Source organism: Heteronotia binoei, chromosome 1 (genome assembly GCF_032191835.1).
Source record: "Heteronotia binoei isolate CCM8104 ecotype False Entrance Well chromosome 1, APGP_CSIRO_Hbin_v1, whole genome shotgun sequence".
Taxonomy (NCBI): domain Eukaryota; kingdom Metazoa; phylum Chordata; class Lepidosauria; order Squamata; family Gekkonidae; genus Heteronotia; species Heteronotia binoei.
Window position 1 is genome coordinate 155,106,416 of NC_083223.1, and position 22,460 is coordinate 155,128,875.

The window sequence follows — 22,460 nt, forward strand, 5'->3', positions numbered from 1 at the left end:
CGGGGAGCCGGCGGGCCGCGCGCGCGGGCCGGAAAGGCGGGGAGTGAGGCAGCCAGCGTCCCTGCGCGTGCGCACAGCGGTGTGTGCACGCGCAGGGACGCTGGCTGCCTCACTCCCCGCCTTCCCCGCCCGCGCGCGGGGTCCGGAGAGGCCGGCGCTGGTCCCTGGAGGCCTCCAGAGGCCAGCGCTGGCAGCGTGGAGACGCCGGTGCTGGTCCCTGGAGGCCTCCAGAGGCCAGCGGAGGCATCGTGGAGAGGCCTGCGCTGGTCCCTGGAGGCCTCCAGAGGCCAGCGGAGGCTTCGTGGAGAGGCCTGCGCTGGTCCCTGGAGGCCTCCAGAGACCAGCGGAGGCTTCGTGGAGAGGCCTGCGCTGGTCCCTGGAGGCCTCCAGAGACCAGCGGAGGCAGCGTGGAGAGGCCAGCGCTGGTCCCTGGAGGCCTCCAGAGACCAGCCCCGGCCTCTCCGGCCTCCGCAGCCGCCGCCAGCCCCGCCAGCAGCCCGGAGGAGAGGCCGCCACCGCCCTGGATCCAGGTAAGCCAAAAGCGGGGGGGGGGCGGCTGGCGGGGGGGGGCGGCTGGCCTTCCTTCTTTCCTTCCTTCCTTCCCTCCCTCCCTCCTTCCTCCCTCCCTCCTGCCTTCCTTCCCTCCCTCCTCCCTTCCTTCCTTCCTTCCTTCCTTCCTTCCTTCCTTCCTTCCTTCCTTCCTTCCTTCCTTCCCTCCTCCCTTCCTTCCTTCCTTCCTTCCTTCCCTCCCTCCCTTCCCTCCCTCCCTCTTCCCTTCCTTCCTTTCTTTCTTCCTTCCTTCCTTCCCTCCCTTCCTTCCCTCCCTCCCTCCCTCCTCCCTTCCTGACTGAATGGGCCACTGGCCTGATCCAACAGGGCTTCTCTTATGTTCTTATGTGACACAGTGTGTTGGACTGGATGGGCCACTGGCCTGATCCAACAGGGCTTCTCTTATGTTCTTATGTGACACAGTGTGTTGGACTGGATGGGCCACTGGCCTGATCCAACAGGGCTTCTCTTATGTTCTTATGTGACGCAGAGTGTTGGACTGGATGGGCCACTGGCATGATCCAACAGGGCTTCTTTTATGTTCTTATGTGACAATACTGACTTTGGTGGACCCAAGCACTGATTCAGTGTAAGGGAGCTTTGTGTTTGTGACTGGAGTGGACAATACTGACTTTGGTGGACCCAAGCACTGATTCAGTGTAAGGGAGCTTTGTGTTTGTGACTGGAGTAGACAATACTGACTTTGGTGGACCCAAGCACTGATTCAGTGTAAGGGAGCTTTGTGTTTGTGACTGGAGTGGACAATACTGACTTTGGTGGACCCAAGCACTGATTCAGTGTAAGGGAGCTTTGTGTTTGTGACTGGAGTGGACAATACTGACTTTGGTGGACCCAAGCACTGATTCAGTGTAAGGGAGCTTTGTGTTTGTGTCTTCTGGTGCAATTTTGTTCTCAGATCCTGTATTTACTTCATCAGTATATGGGATAAGGCACTTTCTCAACTGTGCTGCATAATGCAGCCTATTTATTTTGTCCTGTTTGCTCTGTTGGCTCTATCTGCGCCACCTTCATCACTTTCGGGGTGTGGATCCCCCAGTGGGGTGGTCTCGCGACTCCCTCCACCAGCTGTTTTTGATAGCCCTGCGCCCCCTCTTTCATTTGATATGTGTCCCGTGCGGATGCCACCCTCCCGCCAGGAGATGCCACAAAATGAGCCCCCTTGAGGCTTATGGCGGCAGGGCTCGGGGGAAGCAAGCTAGACTGCTGTTCTTTTGAGGGGTCATAGAGTGTTTCGAGCCCGTCCCTGTGGCATCGGTCCCATCGTTGTGGGGCCCAGGGGGCCGGCGCAGCGGCACGCTGAAGCAGCCTGTCGGTCACTTCCGGGTTCCTGTCCTGCATCTCGACCTGTGACAGGCTGCTTCGGCGTGCTGCTGCGCCGGCCCCCGGGTCCCACAATGATGGGACCGATGCCACAGGGACGGGCTCGAAACACTCTATAACCCCTCAAAAGAACAGCAGTCTAGCTCGCTTCCCCCGAGCCCTGCCGCCATAAGCCTCAAGGGGGCTCATTTTGCGGCATCTCCTGGCGGGAGGGTGGCACCCGCACGGGACACATATCAAATGAAAGAGGGGGCGCAGGGCTATCAGAAACAGCCGGCGGAGGAAGTCGGGAGACCACCCCACTGGGGGATCCACACACCGAAAGTGATGAAGGTGGCGCAGATAGAGCCAACAGAGCAAACAGGACAAAATAAATAGGCTGCATTATGCAGCACAGTTGAGAAAGTGCCTTATCCCATATACTGATGAAGTATATACAGGATTTGAGAACAAAATTGTTTCCGGCGGTGATATTTGGGGGATTTTTGGGGACGTCACAGGAAGTGCTGTGAAGTCACTTCCTGTTTCCAGCAGTGGCATTTGGGGGAAATGATGTCATTTGGGGGAAGTGATGTCACAGGAAGTGATGTCACTTCCCGTTTCCGGCAGGTGACGCGGGGAAATGATGTCACAGGAAGTGGTGTCACTTCCTGTTTCCGGCGGTGGCATGACGTCACCGGAAGTCACATCACTTGCTGTTTCCGGCGGTGCACCCCTACCTTCCACCCCCCCCCCCCCAAGGTGTCCCTGGCTGGCCTTCAGACATTATGGTCACCCTAATTCTAGCAGTGGGTTAGAGACAAGTTCTGTACTCTGTGCTTTCTGTATGCAGATGGCAAAAAGGCAGGGAAATCTAGAACTGCTTAAATCTCATCCAGAATACCTTGTTGCTACTTTAATAGGAAATAGATTTGGCAATATGAATTGTGCAATGCAGCCAATGGCACTGTGTCCTTGGGTTAGTAGAAACTTACTATGATCCCACTTGATTGTCAGTTTGCATTTCCATTCACCCACATTGCTGGTTAGTGGTAGAAGCTGATGGTTTACAGCTGTGCCATGCAGAAACCAGCTGCTTTTCATTGTGGGAAGAGTTAAGCAAATCTGTATGTACTTGTTGGATTCTTTGAGAGGAAAAACTCAATAGAAATGTAGTAGCTATTGTTGTATTTTAGTAAGAACATGGGCATCTTGTAATGGCGGGAAAACACCTACAGCGAGTCTATCAGCGAATTTATATGACTCCCCTATGCTGCCAGAGTGGGCATGCTGGTGAAGTCTGGAGCCTTCAGGGAGGCATCTCTAAATGCCTTCCTGTGCCTTCCCCAGCGTGCCTGCCACAGTGGGCACACTGGGGGAGGCTGGACCCATGGGGAGGCATTTAAAGATGCCTCCCTGTGCCTTCCTCAGCATGCCTGCTGCAGCAGTAGCCATCAGTACATCCTCTAGCTGTGAATTCTGCATTTTAATCACTCTCTAAGTAAAGTAGTATTTCCTTTTGTCTGTCCTGAACTTAGGCCCATCCCCTTCATTGGACACTTTTGAGTTCTAGTATTTTGGGAGAGGGAGAAAAGTTCTCTTTCTCAACTGTCTCCACACCATGCATAATTTTATAAACCTCTGTCATGTCCACCTCTTAGTTGTCTCTTTTCTAAATTGAAAAGTCCCAGATTCTTCAGCCATTCCTCATAGAGAAGATCACCTTTAGACTTGGCAGTGCTTTTCCTCACCTGTGGAGTACATTCTATTTGGGCTTCAATTAGTGTGACTTTAAATAGTTTCCAAGAATCCTCTAGGGATTTGGGTCTCTTGTGTTTCTCCTTCAGCTTCCTTTTTAGTATCCCCCTCATTTTTGTTTCCTCTTTTGAAATTAAATATTAGTTTTGGATTTGAGGAATAACTTTCCATTGATCTGAATGCTGAATGCTGACACCTGTGGTCACCATTCCCAGCTGGTGTAACAACCTCTATGTCTCTCACCAGGTCTTGAGACTCACTTAGAACCAAGTCCAAGATCACTACCCCTCTAGTTGGCTTTATGACCAACTGTTTCAGTGCACAGTCATTTACGATGTGTAGGAATCTCATTTCTACAGCATGACTTGAGCACGTGCTTACTGAGTCAATTTGAGGGTAGTTGAAGCCTCCCAGTACAAATAACATCTGCTTTAGTCACACCCCTTATTTCCTTCTCCGTCTCAAGGTTTGATCAGATGGCGATGCTACACCCCCACTTTTAAGTAACCTTTAGGGCCCAATATTTCCACCCATATTGCTTCTGTTGGAGAGTTGATTCCCCTGATGTTTTCTAACTTTCTTGATTCTATGCTCTTTTTTGATTGCATAATCTCCCTGTCCTGCATATAGAACTTATATCCAAAAATGATTGTATCCCATAGATTTTCCCCGTGCCCATCTTGACTCAGAAACTTATAGCATGGGCATGTAGATACCTATAATATGTTTCTCTTTGCTGTAACATTCACCTCCCTTGGCCCCTTAGCTGCCTTAGTCACCATCACACCCTCATTCCAAGTTCTGTTATGCTCATCAGTATTACCTAGAGAGTTTACACAATCACCCCCTTGGACTGATTTGTCCCAAACTGGAGACTCCCCTGTTCCTGTCAGCTTTTCCCCTGGGATTAGTTTAAAAGTTGGTCTGACACCTTTTTGGTATTAGTTGCCTTTTTGATATTAGTTACCGGCAGCCTGGTTCCCTTTTGGATCAAGTGAAGCCCATAGAGTATAATGGAATTGAAAAAAATTGGGAATCCCAAATATTTACCAAATCTGAGTACCATATCGCAATATTTGGAAATACCAATAGTTTTGGGGTTCAATGTACCCATACCTGAAGTAAAGTTTAGATGACTGGGGAAGGCAATGGCAAACTGCCCTGCAACAAAAAGTCTGTCAAGAAAATATTGTGATGCGACATCACCCCGTGGGTCAGTAATGACTTGGTGCTTGCACAGGGGACTACCTTTACCTTTTTAATACTATCCTAAACCATCACACCTTTGCCTTATATTTAAGGACCTTTCATTATTAAATATTCCATTTAGGACATTATAGCTAGGAAATCTATTTAGCCCATACATTTACTGGATTGCATTTAGTGGATAAAGAATAACATTTCCCCACTATTCGAGGCATCTTCAGACATGATGAACATATACAGCCAACCCAATGGCAGCCACTTCCCCATCTTGGCTAATGGTCATCTTACTGAAAGGAATATTGCATGTGTTAGAACCTGGGCTGCTTTCCTATGTAACAAGAAGACCGTGCTACAGAAGTGATCGTATACTAAGCTTGTTGCATATTTACCTCTTGTTTAAAGCTGCTCTTGATATTGTAGTTATTGTTTCCAGCAACATAAACACCATTAAGTACACTACTAAAAGCATATCTTGCATAAATTTATATTTATGCATAACAAAAGTACACAAATTAACTGTGACCTGTCTTGGCAGTATTTTTCATTATAACCCTTGATGCTGAACAGTTTGGCCTTTCCCATTAAAGGAACAACAAATAAATGTGATGGGATTAACAACAAATGCAAATGGCTGTATTTTCCTGCCTAATTATGATTCCATGAAAAAGCTATTTTGGTTGCATCAAATGCAAAAATATAATCTATGAAGATAGAAACAATAAACCCTATGATATACACTGCATTTGTATAATATCATCCCAATCTACCTTTTTAGAATCCTTACATTATGCTTACTTCAGTAGATTAAGGAAATTGGGGCTTCAGTCATTTCCCCTGAACAACAGCTATTGGTTTTTATTAAATTACTAGGAGTAAGGCCCATTGTGAAAAAAAAAAAATACAATGGGCTCTAGAAGGAGGCTCTGGCAAGTGCCTGCCACCCTTGCTGTCTTCCCACTCACCCACTTCAAGGGGAGCTTATCTCTGCTATCTAGAGAGTAGTTGTAAATCGGAATGATCTCCAGTGGTTCCCTAGGAGGAAATGGCATTGTACCTGTCTGAGGTTCCACCCCTTCTCAAACCCCACCCCTTAAATCTCCAGGAATTCCCTAACCTGGAGTTGGCAACGTATCTCCTTCCCTTTATCTGCCCTTCTGACTTCAGCTTTCCATCTCCTTCCCCCTCCTTGCAGCTTCTACATAGGCTGTCTTTCTCCACAGTGGAGAGTGGGGAACCAAAGCAGCTTATATAATTCTTCTGCCCTCTGTGATCTGAACAACAACCCTGTGAGGCAGGTTAGGCTGGAACTCTGTGACTGGTCTGAAATCAGTCAGTCAGTTTCCACAGCAAGGACCTGGGTCCAGCAGATCCCACTCTGAAGCCCTAACTCCTATGCCCTCCTCAAAGTCCACCACAGAATCTCCAGGAATTTCCCAACAACATGAAAAAATACCACTCAAGGCCTTCCCACCCAAGTGAAGGCATTCACTCTACCCCGCACCTTAATGTGAGCTTATCTCTGGCATCTGGAGAGCAGATGTAATTCTTAGTGATCTCCAGCCCTCACCTGGAGATTGGCAACAGTGTTCCCAGGAGGAAATTGTTGGTTTGGAGTCTATGGCATTGTACCTCTCTGAGGTCCCACCCCTCCTCAAACCCTGCCCTCTCCAGGCCCAGCTTCTTAAATCTCCAGGAATTTCCTAAGCTGGAGTTGGCAACCTATCTCCTTTCCTTTATATGCCCCTCTGACTTCAGCTTTCCATCACCTTTGCCCTCCCTGCAGTCTCTATATAGGAAAATTAGTCATTCTTCACAGTGGGGGGGGGGGAACCAAAGCAGTTTACATCATTCTCTTTCCCCATGTGATCTGAATGACAGGTCTGTGTGGCAGGTTAGGCTGGAAGTCTGTGACAGGTCTGAAATCAGTCAGTTTCCACAGCAAGGACCTGGGTCCGGCAGACCCCACTGAAGCCCTAACTGCTATGTCCTCCTCAAACTCCATCACAGAATCTCCAGGAATTTCTCAACAACCTGGAACTGGCAGCTGGAGTCAGCACTGGACTCAATGAGTTCTGCCTTGGAGGCCTGTAGTGAGACTTTTCAGACCAACAGTCTATCTCTGACAGACTGTTTAATAGGGAGGAGTCATCAGCCATTACATCAGCTTACAGCATTCTCCTCTCCTCTCACCCCTTTGATCTGAACAGCAACAATCCCATGAGGCAGGTTAGGCTGGTTCGAAGTCACCCAGTCAGCTTCTACGGCTCTCACCTGGAAATTGGCAACAGTGGTTCCCCAGGAAGAAAGGCCTCCCTCAAAGGGCTTAGGAATTTCTGATCAATGTGGAAAGGTACCACTAAAGACCTCTGTGCGAGTGTTCCCTTCAGCCTTGTGTCTTCTCACCCATCCAAGTGAGAAGACACTTCTCCCCCCTCGAGGAGAGCAGAATCAGCCAATGGCACGACAGAGACAGTGTGAGCCAATCCTGTGCAAGCCACATCTAATGAATGAAAATCTTCAGAATTGCCACCATGGTTGGGCCTTTATTTATATAACTGATAAGAAAATCAGCAGAGTGGTATTTTGTTCTATATTCTATATAGATGGTCCAGAGGTGAGAAAAATCCAGATACTGTTCATCATCCTTTCTTTAAGTTTTCTTAGGAAAGTAGAAATATTCAGATGTTGAAGCAGTTTGAATTAAATTCCCTAGTTAAATATAGGTTTTCAACACATCTTCATTGGGAATAACAAAATTCATATGATGTTCACAGCCCTTTTAATGTAGTTAAAACATTTGGCTGAGATGTGTGTGTGCCCTACTTGCCTTTCTAGTCAGTTTGTATCTGACCTAGTTTTGCCTGGTGAGTTCTCTTATGTTACTTTTTTTTGTCATTGAACATTGCTGATTTATTAAGGTTTATGTTTCAAGGGCATTGTAAAATTGCATGAAGGGAATTGGCCACAACTGTGAAAAGTGAGAATTACTGAATCAGATAATATCCAATTAAAATCTAGCTAGCACAGCAGGAGAAACTGGAACTAGGGTTTATCATTCAAGTAACATAATATATTGTGATATTAGTTGGAAACAAAGTAAGTGTGGAACACCTTCCCCTCCAATTATTAATGTCTATTGACATTTCATATCAAGATGAGAAAGATCCTGAATTGTAATGTGTCAAGTTCCAAGGACATATAATGATTGGAACAGGAAGAAGCAGGGCTTTAAAGCTGCTAATGATCAAAGAACATATCACACATTTAAGTGTGACTGTCTTTGCTGCAGACATATGAGTACAAGTTGACAAATTGGGTTTTATATAGCATATATTGTGATTCACAACACAAGTCAAGAATGTGATTATATTTTTCTCAGGCCTCTGTAGTTTCACAGTCCTGATGAAACTATAGAAGATAGATGCGTAACAGTTGAGAAGAACTGTGGTTGGTTTAAACATGGTATTTGGGTTGTACACAATACAGGTCTGAAGGAAGCCTTGTGTTTGGAACCTGCCCACACTGCTTGGAGAATATATTTAGAGTGATTTGAAGTAATGTGTATCAATGTGAATGGGCCTCTTTTGTATAATTTTCATGATGAAAAGAATTCATAAGAGGTACTTGTGTATGTATTAACATGTTTCCATTCCAGTTCACATTTGGGGTGAGCTCCTTCCTCCTGTTTCTGGGGCCAACTGTAACCACACCTATAGTTCTGTTTCAGACATTCTGGCATGAAAAGCCATTTGGTCAAATGATTAAAGTGCTGGAATTATTGTTATATTTGTGTGTTACTGAGTAACATTATAGCTGATGTTCCTGAAGCAAATTGCTGTTTTCAGACTATTTCTCTAACACTATGGCACTTCTTATGTTCTTTATATATCTCTTCTGAAATAAATTAATCATTTTCTACTAAAATTGACATTTAAGAAACAGATTAGAGAAATCATTGACAATGAATAGATATACTTTCTGTTAATGTTTTATTTATTTATCATATAAGATGGTTTTGCATTTCATTTTCTCTTTTAATGCAGAGTTGGTATTGAAGAAATATTGTATTGAAATACAGGGTTAGGATTGCACCAAAGTACAAAATATTTTATATATAGTATCAAACTTGAAGAATAAGCCGTACAATGGTTCCATTGTGAAGTTTCCAATAGGTTGTTTATGTAAATATCTGCCTGTATGGAATATCTAGTAGGACATTTTAAATTGACCTCTTGCTCTAAAGAGCTTGGGGTAGCGTGAGTAGTTTTCCTTTCCCTATGTTATCCTCATAACAAGCTGCTGAGGTAGGTTCAGCTACTGACCTAAAATAACCCAGACATCTTCATGGCAGAGTAGGGATTGATCTCCCAGATCCAGCAGTCTAACCACTACACCACATTGGCAGAGCCTGCTGGGGACGCTAGAGTTGGAATACTCAAATACCTCTTTGAACCACAGCCTGCCCTGCATAGGGTCACTACTACCCCTTTTTCTTTTCCCCAAATGTATCCTCAAGTATGCCTTGGAAAACTATATCAGCATATGATGATCAAGAGCTGGGTGTAGAGATTGATTCAGGTTATGGATTGTGACATATCCTGAAGGGCAAGCCACCACTCTAAACAGAATTCTTACCTTCAGTCACAATTTCAGTTTCCCTCCTACCCAACTGGGGTCTCAGCTGAAACTTTAAAATAATTTAAACTGGGTTCAAGGAATAGGATCTGGAACTGAGTATAACTTGAGGTAAAACTGACACATGTGGAAAGGTTTCTGTGTAAAGTGAATAACAAAGTGTATTTAGAAAGGCATGCAAACTGAGGTAAATATTAGTAAATCAGGAGGCGTGTGCATTGTTAGATTTTTGCTCTGTATATGCCTCATGGAAACACTCTCTCAAATAGAATTACCAGTATATAATTTCACCATGGAACTATGTTGCCAGTTAGCTACTAATCAGATCCTGCAAAATCCTGCTGCTGACATTTAAAGGTGCACCTATTTTAATCTATGAAACACAGAGAGAATGTTGCTCCTCAACAATTAAACATAACCACAGTACCTGATGTCTCCTCCAGTCTTTTCTTTACACTCCTGCCAGCCTAACTTTCCAACAATAACAATCTCTCAGCCTCAAAAACCTAACTTCTTCCTGTCAGCTCCTCACTCCCTCCAGTATAGTTCCTTTTGGTAGATTCAGAACGTGGTTCTCATTGGCTGCTATGTTTCTGGAGCACGTTTCTTAACTCTAGTAGAATTTAAATAATAGAATTGTCTGGGAATGCTTCTGCACTTTCAGGGGGTTGAAGGTGGGAAGAAGAAAAAGAAGAAGAAGAAGAAGAAGATATTGGATTTATATCCCGCCCTCCACTCTGAAGAGTCTCAGAGCGGCTCACAATCTCCTTTACCTTCCTCCCCCACAACAGACACCCTGTGAGGTGGGTGGGGCTGGAGAGGGCTCTCACAGCAGCTGCCCTTTCAAGGACAACCTCTGCCAGAGCTATGGCTGACCCAAGGCCATGCCAGCAGGTGCAAGTGGAGGAGTGGGGAATCAAACCCGGTTCTCCCAGATAAGAGTCCGCACACTTAACCACTACACCAAACCGGCAGCACCCAACCATCAGGACAACACTCCTGGCCCACTACCACTGGCTCAAATGCCAACAATTTCCATGGCAGAGCATGGAAGCCTCAGCCATGGAGGTGGAGGACACCAAAGTGCCCCTACTGGCACTCTATACATATAAAGAACCAGTGTCCCCACCTATGGGCAGCTGTAGCTGGACTTGGGAGGTAGGCATGCCACTGTTTGGTTTCTCATTGGTTTAGCAAGCCTGGCATGGAGAAAAGTATGCCTTCTGGGTAGTCAGAAGTCTTTATCTCAAGCAAGGAGGACAGATGAGATTTTGTACTCATTCCATTCTCTCTGTGTTTCACAGATGAAAATAGGGGCATGTTTATATTATTCTAATAGTTCACACCTAAGCAAAGCTATACCCTTCTATCTACACACTGTAACCTTAGGATTGCACCATAATTCTTGTATTGAGGACCACTGCCAAGTATGTCCACCCACACTATTTCATAATGGTACTATACCTTATATGCTGTACTGTGCTTTACCTGGTTTATTCTGCAGTACTTTGCTGTACTGTGCTTTACCTGGTTTATTCTGCAGTACTTTTGCAGAATTGGTTTATACTGGTTTATTTTGCAATAATTTTCTGTCTGCATGGGGAAAAAGAAGTTATTTGGAGTAAAGATGTGCTAGAAGAGCATAAACCTCTTACAATATATTACCAGAAATTCAAGATACATGCCTCAGCAACAATAGAGTGTAAAATCTCCAGAAAGACAAAACACTAAGCCTATGCACAGCATGTTGCCTAGTTGTTCATGAGCCTGCATTTATATGATGTGTTCTAGAATCATAGAGTTGGAAGGTACCTCCGGGGTCATCTAGTCCAGCCCTCTGCACAATGCAGGAAACTCACAAACACTTCCCCCTAAATTCACAGGATCTTCATTGCTGTCAGATGGCCATCTAGTCTCTGTTTAAAAACCTCCAAGGAAGGAGAACTCACCATCTCTCGAGGAAGCCTGTTCCACTGAGGAGTCACTCTAACGGTCAGGAAGTTCTTCCTAATGTTGAGCCGGAAACTCTTTTGATTTAATTTCAACCCATTGGTTCTGGTCCTGCCTTCCGGGGCCACAGAAAACAATTCCACACCATCCTCTATATGACAGTCCTTCAAGTACTTGAAGATGGTGATCATATCACCTCTCTGCTGCCTCCTCTCCAATCTAAACATTCCCAGCTCCTTCAACCTTTCCTCATAGGACTTGGTCTCCAGACCCCTCACCATCTTTGTCGACCTCCTCTGGACCCGTTCCAGCTTGTCTATATCCTTCTTAAAATGTGGTGCCCAAAACTGAACACAGTACTCCAGGTGAGGTCTTACCAGAGCAGAGTAAAGCGATACCATCACATCACATGATCTGGACACTATACTTTTTAGCATTTGCCTTTTTAGCCACCACATGACACTGTTGACTCATGTTCAGAGTATGATCCACTAAGACCTCTAGATCCTTTTCGCACATACTACTGCTACGACAAGTCTCCCCCATCCTATAACCATGCATTAGATTTTTCCTACCTAAATGCAGAACTTTACATTTATCCCTGTTAAAATTCATTTTATTGATTTTAGCCCAGTTTTCCAGCCTGTCAAGGTCATCCTGTATCCTGTTTCTGTCTTCTTCTGTGTTTGCAACCCCTCCCAATTTAGTATCCTCGGCAAATTTAATAAGCATTTCCTCTATTCCTTCATCCAAATCATTGATAAAGATGTTGAACAAAACAGGTCCCAGGACAGATCCTTGAGGCACTCGACTTGTCGCTCCTCTCCAAGACAGGAGACAGGATGCATCCAGTTCCCTTTTAGATATATAAGTTCTAGTGCTCCTGAGTAGACTCTTGAACTTTGATAACTGACCAACTCAAAACATTATCAAGTAGCATCTCCCAAAGGTAAAAAAACAGGAACTATATATAATATATATAAAAACTGGAAAGATAGGACTGTCCTGATTTAAGTGGGACAGTTGGAAAGTAAGTAGCTTGCCCTGATGTTTCTTGCATCTAATGCTGGTATTATAAATTATAATTGAGATACACTAAAATAGAGCGAGGGTCCCCGATCTTTTTGAGCCTGTGGTCACAATAGGAATTCTGACATAGCATGGTGGGTGCAGCAACAAAATAGCTGCCACAGGAGGCAGAACCAGCCGCAAAATTATTGGTGTGGTTTAATTTCAGTAGTAAAGCGCAGATCCTCGTGCTGTGGTGGCAGCTGCTGCCAAAACAACATTTTTTAAAAAGCTTCACAGCCAAGCTTCACAGCCAATCATATCTCCAATAGCAATCAGAAGGCTTGCTGGGCAAAAGTCCTATCTGGCCCCACAGGCTAGGGTTGCCAGCCTTCAGGTGGGGCCTGGAGATATCCCACTTTTACAACGGATCTTCAGGTGACAGAGATCAACTCCCCTGGAGAAAATGGCTGCTTTGAAGGGTGGACTCTGCCATTGTACCATGCTGAGGCCCCTCCCATCCCCAAGCCCCACCCTCTCCTGGATCCACCGCCAAAGTCGCCAGGTATTTTCCAACACAGACCTGGCAACCCTACCCCACCCACTTCCTAAAAACAATTGGCAGGCGCCAGAAAAGGTGTCATTAATATCAAATTATTTGTGTGCTTATAAAATAAATGAATGAAAAACTATCTTTGGACATACAACAGGAGTCCTGTGGCACCTTAAAGATGAACAGGAGTTATTCTAGCATAAGCTTTCATGAGTCAGAGCTCAGTTTATCTAATGAAGCCTCCCCAAGAAATGTGTCGCTGCATCTGATGAAATGAGATTTAACAAAAAGTTATGCAGGGATACATTTTGTTAAGTTTCTGAAGTGCCACTGAATTTTCATTTTATTTTGTTACTACTGATTAACACGTGGCTAGCCATCTGGAGTTATCTTTGGGAATGTTTATCTATCTGATTCTACCCATGTTTCTGGTAAAAGTTTCTGCCTCTTCCACTATGTACCCAATGACTTTTTTCCACAAGGAATATCCATAGTTTGTTGCAATGGGATGCATTGTTAAGGCAGGTGCACCTCTGTTGCATGTAATGAACAATTTAGAGTAATCTCCCTATGTTATAACTTTACAGGTATCAATTAATGAAACTTGTTCTAAGACGCTAAAGAACATTATGTGGATGAATTAAATCTCCGGAGTATTTTAGTTTTATTAAAGATTGTGGTAGCCTAAAACAGATTTTGTTTACTTAAATAGATTTCATATGATCCTAATGATCAAATTCAATAGCAGGGACTTCTGACTTGCAGGGCTGCTGAGAGCCACCATGGGCCCCAGACACAGATTCCATCTGGGCCTTCTCATATGATCCTGCTCCAAACCAAATATTATAACAAATCAAATCACTTGGCTGTTACTGTGTATCTATAATAAAAAGATCTGAATGTCTGTCTTCTGTCCATTTGTGGCAAGCATAACTTATCAGAAAATAAAACTGGTTATCTCAAAATTGGCGACCAGCTTTAAAAAAAAAAAAAATTATTTACCTTGTTTATAATCCTCCTTTCTCACAGGGTGGATTACACATAGTGAGTCAGTACAATCACAAAAATGCCAACCCCCAATTACTGGTAGGGGATCCCCTGGTTTTGCAGGCTCCCCCCCCCCCCACCAACCAGCTGGCCAGCAGAGGGAGGCTCCACCTCAACAGCCACAATGTGTCTTTAAACCTCGGCAGGCTTAAAAGAACATTGCAAACAGCTTGTGTTTTGGACTGTGTGTGCACCTTTAAATGTCAGCTGGAGGAAAGCTGCATGAGTGGGGCAAGCACGCGGCTTTTCCTAGTGACTGTGTGAACCATGTGAGAAAGGAAGAGAAGCCAGTACAGTCCCTCTGTTTGTTTTGCATTGGTTTCAAAAGTTGTGTGTATAGTAAAATAGTGTTAACTAGAAGTTATGTGTCGCCTAAAACAGATTTTATTTACTTAAATAGATTTCATATGATTCTAATGATCAAATGTATAGTAAAATCGTGTTAACTAGAAGCTGAATGGAGGAAAACTTCTGCTCTCCTTTCACTTCCTTTTAGTCTGAAGAAGTTGGTTAAATTACTGCAGATAGTTACATTCAGCAACTCTCATGAGTAAATTGCCCCAGTGAGATCACAAAAGTGTGTGCTTGCAGACTGCTTATTTTGGCTGCTTTGTGAGTGCATGTGTTCACTTTCATTTAGTTGAAGTGCAGCTGCTGTGGGTGTTAGCCAAATTACCTTGAGAGAGAGATGGGGGATTAATTAGGTGGGCAAAGATTGCAAAATATTTTGGGAGCGATAACCTGTGTATATCAGAGTCAATTCTCTGGAGGAACACCCCTTAAATAAAGAGGAGATATTATACTAAAAATAGGGTTTTATTGAAAAACACACGAACGTACAAGTAATCTCAGGTTCTCATCACACCTAGGAAAAATAGGTAGGAACAAGATAGGGACATTTGCATGAGCAGGAAAATTGTTGGTGGGGTGATACTGGTACCTGAGAAGAGAAGGTGGTTTCCTCAGTAAGACGAGACAAAGGGATGGAGAAGCAAGAGACAACCAGCATCACTTACAATAATGGACCCAAACTGATCAGGATTTGGGGAGCCTCTCGCAGCACTTGTGGGGGTACTATCAGAGTCATACCTGAGTGACCCCAAACCTAACCTTATATAGCCAATTATGTGTCCCAGGGCTGGGTCACATGGTAGGCCTTGATGGCCCAGCAATGATTCAAAAGGAGTTTGAACAAAAGAATGTGATGTGCGATGAAACTATGATGGTCAATTTAAAGCCTAATATCTGTCATTATAACACCTTAGGAAGGAACATCATAGAGACAGATGGGAGGAGGGAAGATGGGTGTCAGGAGATGGCTGGAAATGGGCAATTAATCCCGTGATGTTCTATTGATGGGGAGAGTCTTCCTTGATGAGCAGCAGGAACTTCTTTGTCTCTGGAATGACATTGCAAAAGTCCTTTGTTAACAGTCAGGCACACGCATCTACAGACTCTGGAATGTGGTACGTGCTTGACAGAACTCCTCTGCATGGCTGCTGACAGAGGAGCTTGTCCTTTTTATACATCTCAGGAACATGGCTTCTCTCAGGGCTGCTTCTTGGTCATGCCTTCTGGAGGCCACAGTGCAGTCACTGGTTTTCAGGTCAGGGCAGCTTAGAGGTGAAGCACCGTCTGAATTTTATGTGTCCTTGTGGGCATGGGCTACCCACGGCATAGCAGGCTGTCAATGAGCTGGATGTGTCTGGCTTGTTTCCATGTCACAAAGTCCATGAGGGCTAAGTGCCCATAGCTGGCCTGGCATTGCTGCCAGGTAGTGACAGTCCATAATAGTTCAAAAGTGGTTGGAGGGGGTCCATGGCTAACAAGGGTGAGGAAATGAAGACTATTCAGGGGAACTGCACAGCTGTATTTTTATTTATTTGTTTTAGGAAATGGGACATTTTCCTGGCTCCACCCCAAAGTCCCGAGATATTTTCTGAGTTGGACCTGGCAACCCTATTTCAATAACCAATGCATTAGAATTTTAGAAGTCTGGAACCACCAGAAAGAACTGAAGCATCACATAAGTTTCCATATGATACATTACGCTGTACAGAACTGACATAAATAAGATCTAACTTGCAATAAGCTAAACACAGAAGTATAGATCACAGTCCTTACTCATTTATCTAAGCAAGTTTGTAAAACCATTTTGAGCAGTGCAAACCTATTACCCATGCAGAAGAGCCCTCTTGAGTAATTGAGTTTTGCATAGTTTGTAGAAAACCAGGAGAGTAGGAGCTTTCCTGAATTCGTCAGGCAAAGCATCCTACAAGGTGAGAGCCACAATGAAGAAAGCATGTGTATGGGCAGTTGTTGATTCTGCCCACCTGAAGTTTGGCAGCTGCAGAAGCCCCTGCAGAGACAGGTGGTCCCACAGATAAGAGGGGCTAAGACCATGAAGGGCTTTGCTTGTGGTAGCCAATAACTTAAACTGAGTATGGTAACAGAGGCAGCCAATGGAGCATCTCCAGAATGAGAGTAATATGTATGTCTAACTCCCGTTAATAGCCAAGCTGTGGCGTTTTGGAACAGCTGGAGTTTCTGCACTGATTTTTAGATAGGCTTCCCAACCCTCCCGCCCTGGCGGGGGATCCCAGGATTTCCACCCTCTTCCCCCGCTCCCCAAAAAAATGGAAGCGGAGGGAGGGGGGAAACGGCGCCGGGGAGCATGGCGAGCCGCCCAATCCTGGAGTGGGCGAGGCCGCCGTGCCGCTGCCGCCCCCTCCCCGCCCACTACAGCTGCTCCTCTGAGATGGGCCCAGGCTGAGCCCATCTCGGAGGAGCAGCCAAGAGGCGGCAGCAGTGCAGGCTAAACCAGCGAGGCAAAACCAGAGAAGGGCAGGGCAAAGGCAGGCCAGGAGCATGGCGAGCCGCGAATCCGGGCCCTTCTAGAACCCGGACTCGTGGCTCGCCATGCCCCCGGCCCGCCTCCACCCCCCCTCCAATTCCACCCCAGAGGCGGAGCAGGCGAGGCCGCAGCGCCGCTGCCGCCCCCCCCTGCCCCACTGCAGCTGCTCCTCTGAGATGGGCTCAGCCTGAGCCCATCTCGGAGGAGCAGCCACGGCGAGCAGAGAAGAGGCAGCAGCCGCGCAGCGGCGTCGCCCGCTCTGAGACGGGGCGGCTCGCCACGCTCCCCGGCGCCGTTTCCCCCCTCCCCCTAGCTCCACCCCTGTGTCTCCTGGCTCCACCCCCAAAGTCTCCTGGCTCTACCCCCAAAGTCCCCAGATATTTCTGGGATTGGACTTGGCAACCCTATTTTTAGAGGAGACCAATGTACAATACATTACAATAAACTAGACTCAATATAACTATGGCATGGTTCCAGGAGGCCAAATCAGCCATATAAAGGTAAGGGGCCATTTTACAAGCTAGCTGAGTTGATAGAAAGCCCTTTTTTGCAGCTGCATTAACTTGCTTCTCCAGTCAAGAAAGATGGAGACGTTCTGACCCCAAAGCTTTGAAGTGAGCCAGCAAAGGTCAGTTGAACTCCATCAAAAGTGAGGGAAACAATGTCCTTCAAAACCTCTTCATTTTGAACCAGTATTATCTCTGGTTTTTCAGGGTTTAGCTTCAGGATGATCATGGGAGTTTCAAGGCCAAAATGAAAGAAGCTGGAGTATTCTGGCCCAGATTATCTCCAGAGTTCAGACCCTGCCATTCTATTTGCAATGGAAGCTAAACTTGTGTAGTGGTTAAAGTGTTAGACTAGTATCCGGGGAACCCAGGTTTGAATCCCTATTCTGCCATGGAAGCTTGCTGGGTGACCCTGGGCCCATCACACACTCTCAGCCTAACCTAATTCATGGGCTTGTTGTCTACTGAAAGGTATTTTAAAGACAATGGAAAGTTTTTTAAATTTTGCTAGCACACACTAAAATATTGAAGATTCATCTCTAAAATATCAGATCTGTATTATTCTGCTGTGTCCTTTTTCCTAATGAAAGAACTTTTGTTTGATTTGTTTTTTCAGAGAGAACATTGAAGGAGAATATTCTCAAATACATGGCAATTCTGGAGGAACAACTGCAAAGGTAAAAAGAATTATAGGTATAGATTTTATAATTGTTTGCAGTCTTGTCTTATCTATAACATTACCTTGTAAAACTAACTTACATACCAATGTGGTGACTATGTTTTGTATTCTGGGTATTATTGCACAGGGTCAGTTTGGATGGATTGAAAGTTGTCGCTTTTAAATAATGCCTTTTACATATATGACAATGCAGATTTTTCCAAAATTCCTGCTAAAAGGTCAGAAAAGATTCTGAACTCAAAGTGTAGATTTATGTTCTGGAAAATTCTGAATTTTCTTCTCTTTGTGAAAGACTATATGTGAGCATTGTAAATTTCCAAAGGAACTAAACTCTAGGAAATCTTTTGTGTCTTCTTCCTATTGGTCTTTAATTCAGCATATTTTAGCTGAACTTATTAGAAAGAGGTGGCACATTTGTTTCAGAATAACTTTGGAGATCTTGAAAAACTCTTGTTGTTGCATTCCAGCGTCAAACAAATAAACAAAACAGTGTGTGTGTGTTATGTGCTGTCAAATTGGTTCTGATATATGTAACTATTATGAATTAATGCTATCCAGAACATCTTGTTTTTAACAGCCTTTCTTAAGTCTTGCAAACTGAGGGCTGTAGTTTCCTTGACTGAATCAGTCTTATCTCATGCTGGGTCTTTCTCTTTCCTTGCTGCACCCAACTTTCCCTAGCATTATTGTCTTTTCCAGGGACTCTTGTCTTTTCATAATGTGACTAAATTATGATATTCTCAATTTAGTCATTTTTGCTTCTAGGGAGAGTTCAGGCTTGATTTGGTCTAGAACCCACTTATTTGTCTTTTTGGCATTCCACCATATCTGTAAAAATCTCCTCCAACACCACATTTTAAATGAATCAACTTTCTTCCTTTCAGCTTTCTTCACCTTGTCCAGATTTCACATCAATACATAGTAATAAAGAATACTTTGGTGTGAATTAACTTAGTCTTGGTCACTTAGGTTGCCAGGTCTAAGTAAAGAAATATCTGGCGACTTTGGGGGTGAAGCCAGGAGACTTTGGGGGTGGAGTCAGAAGCAAGGTTGTGAGAAGCACGATTGAACTCTGAAGGGAGTTCTGGCCACCACATTCAAAGGGTCTGCTCGCCTTTTAAATGCCTTCCTTCCATTTGGAAATCATGAAGGATAGGGGCACCTTCTTTTAGGGCTCATAACATTGGACCCCTTGCTCCAGTCTTTTTGAAACTTTGTGGGTGTTTTGGGGAGAGTCACCAGATGCTATGCTGAAAAGTTGGTGCCTCTACCTCAAAGAACTGCCTCCCAGAGCCCCCAATACCCATAGATCAATTCTCCATTATACCCTATGGGACCCGGTCTCCATATGGTATAATAGTGTCCAGCAGATATTTACTCTCTCCACCTCAACTTTCTGATGACCCTCTAGTGGGGGAGGGCCTCCAAACTGGGGGTCCCCTGCCCCCAACTGGGGATTGGCAACCTTACTTACACTTAAGAATCTTTTCTCATTCTCACATGGCTGCCCTTCCTAGTCTTAACCTCCTTCTGATTTTTGAGTGCAGTCTTCCTTTTGGTTGATGATGGAGCCAACAAATAGACAATAGTGATCAATTTTAATTTCTTCATTGAAAGCCTTAAAGTTGCGTAATTTCCCAGTAGCCATTATTTTTGTCTTTTTGTTGTTCAGCTGTGATCCTGCTTTGGCACTGTATGCTTTAACCTTCAGCAGTAGTTGTTTCAAGTCTTCATTATTTTCTGCCAATATTTTTGCTGCCCTGAGCCTGCCTCCACGGCGAGGGTGGGATATAACTCTAATAAATAATATTTTATATATATATACACACACACACACACACACATTTATATATATAAAATGTGGTGTCATCTGCATGCCTCAAATTGTTAACGTTCCTTCCACCAGTTTTCACTCCATCTTCTTCTAAATCTAATCCAGTTTTCCTTATTATATGTTCTGCATACAGATTGAACAGATAGGGAGATAAAATACATCCTTGGCTGATACTTTGTCATTTGGAAACCATTCTGTTTCTCCATATTCTGTCATAACAATAGCTTCTTATCTGGAGTACAGATGCTGTGACACATCCATTTCTTTTAAAATCATCCATAGCTTTTCGTGATCCACACAATCAAATATTTTGTTGTCATCTGTGAAACACAAGCTGATTTTCTTCTGAAATTCTCTCATATGCTGCTGTAACCAATGTAAATTTGCAATATTATCTCAAATGCTTCTTCCTTTTCTGAATCCAGCTTGCACATCTGGCATTTTTCATTCCATATATGGTAACAGTCTTTGTTGTAAGGTTGTTGTAAAACAGTCTTTACTCTCATGAGAAATTAATGTGATGGTCTGATAGTAATGCACATTGGGACCAAAAATCCTAAATATAAATACATGTTGATGGGGTCCAAACTGGTGGAGACCGAACAAGAGAGAGATCTTGGAGTTATGGTAGATAACTCACTGAAAATGTCAAGACAGTGTGTGATTGCGATTAAAAAGGCCAACACTATGCTGGGGATTATTAGGAAAAGAATTGAAAACAAATCAGCCAGTATCATAATGCTCCTGTATAAATCAATGGTGCGGCCTCATTTGGAGTACTGTGTACAATTCTGGTCACCACACCTCAAAAAAGATATAATAGCATTGGAAACAGTCCAGAAAAGGACAACTAGAATGATTAAAGGATCAGGACACTTTCCCTATGAAGAAAGGTTAAAGTGTTTGGGGCTCTTTAGCTTGGAGAAATGTTGACTGAGGGGTGACATGAAGAGGTTTACAAGATTATGCATGGGACAGAGAAGGCAAAGAAAGAAGTACTTTTCTCCCTTTCTCACAGTACAAGAACTCATGGGCACTCAATGAAATTGCTGAGCAGTCAGGTTAGAAAGGATAAAAAGAAGTATTTCTTCACCCAAAAAGTAATTAACACATGGAATTCACTGTCACAGGAAGTGGTGGTGGCTACAAGCATAGACAGCTTCAAGAGGGGATTGGACATATGGAACAGAGGTCCATCAGTGGCTATTAGCCACAGTGTATAGCTGGAACTCTCTGTTTGGGGCAGTGATGCTCTGTATTCTTTGTGCTTGCGGGGGCAACAGTGGGAGGGCTTCTAGTGTCCTGGTCCCACTAGTGGACCTCCTGATGGCACTTGGGGGGGGGGGGGGTTTGGCCACTGTTTGACAGAGTGTTGGACTGGATGGGCCACTGGCCTGATCTAACATGGCTTTTCTTATGTTATTAGTTGTTGCAGCCTGTGATGTCTCCTTTTTTGGGAACTGGAATGTAAATTGAGTATTTCCAGTCTGTGGGCGACTGTTTTGTTTTCCACATTTGTTGGCACAACTTGTTAAAATTTTGATGGACTCTGTTTCTTTGGTTTGGAATAGCTCTACTGATATCCCCTCTGCTCCTTGTGATTTGTTTTTCCCACATGCTCTCAGTGCAGCTTTCACTTCACTTTCTAAAACTGTAGGTTCTTCTTTAAAAGATTCTTCTTGGAAGAAATCTGTCATCCTTTCCTCTCTTGGATCTTGTGGAACAGATCTACACACACACAAAATAGGCTTTATTGGCATATATAAAAATATAAAATAGAGGGTTGGCCAGGTTACATATTAAAAGAGTACAAGATCCATACAGAATAAAATTAGGATTACAAAATAAAAACAAAGTAACAACACAGTAAAACCTGAGACATAGTACTACTTATAAGAATGAGTAACCATAGCTCTGTAAAAATACTTTGCTACTAATTCAGTTATTTCGGGATCAGAATTATCAAGCAAGAAAAGCACCTTAAAATCATCAGAGGTCTCTAAAATTTGGGCCAATATGGGGTATAAAAGATCCCAGTGGGATGCCAAATAGCCAGGGGCCACTCTGGCAGAGACTCCAGGAGCATCACGTGGTGGGCTGGGGCCAGATCTGGATTCATCTCCGGCAGCGACTGGCGGCTGAGGGCATCTGCATGGCCCATTGCCTTGCCAGGGCAGTAGACGAGCTTGTAGGTGTATGAGTTGAGGAACTCATTCCACCGCAGGACCCGCTGCGACAGGATCTGTGGTGTCTGGCAGTCTGGGGCGAGTAGGCTGAGCAATGGCTTGTGGTCTGTGGCAATCGTGAAGCGCCTACCATACAGGTAGTCATTGAATTTGTATATGCCCACCACAATTGCCACTGCCTCCTTATCTATTTGGGCATAGTTGCACTCAGCCTGGGTCAAAATGTGAGAGTAATAGACCATGGGGACCTCTCTCCCGTCCGGGAGTTGGTGGCCCAGGACGGCGCCCACTCCGTAAGGGGAAGCATCGCATGCTAAAATCATGTGGAGGAACTCGTCAAAATGGTGGAGTACCTCATTAGAAACCAAGATGTTT

General features: G+C 44.5%; 1 protein-coding gene across 1 annotated transcript in view; it reads left to right on the top strand.

Moving 5' to 3' along the window:
* Positions 1-22,460, top strand: part of DISC1 (DISC1 scaffold protein) — a 338,966-nt gene that overhangs the window by 242,303 nt on the left and 74,203 nt on the right. The window contains 1 exon segment of the mRNA XM_060242917.1: positions 18,003-18,063. Coding sequence (XP_060098900.1) covers positions 18,003-18,063 — 61 coding nt within the window.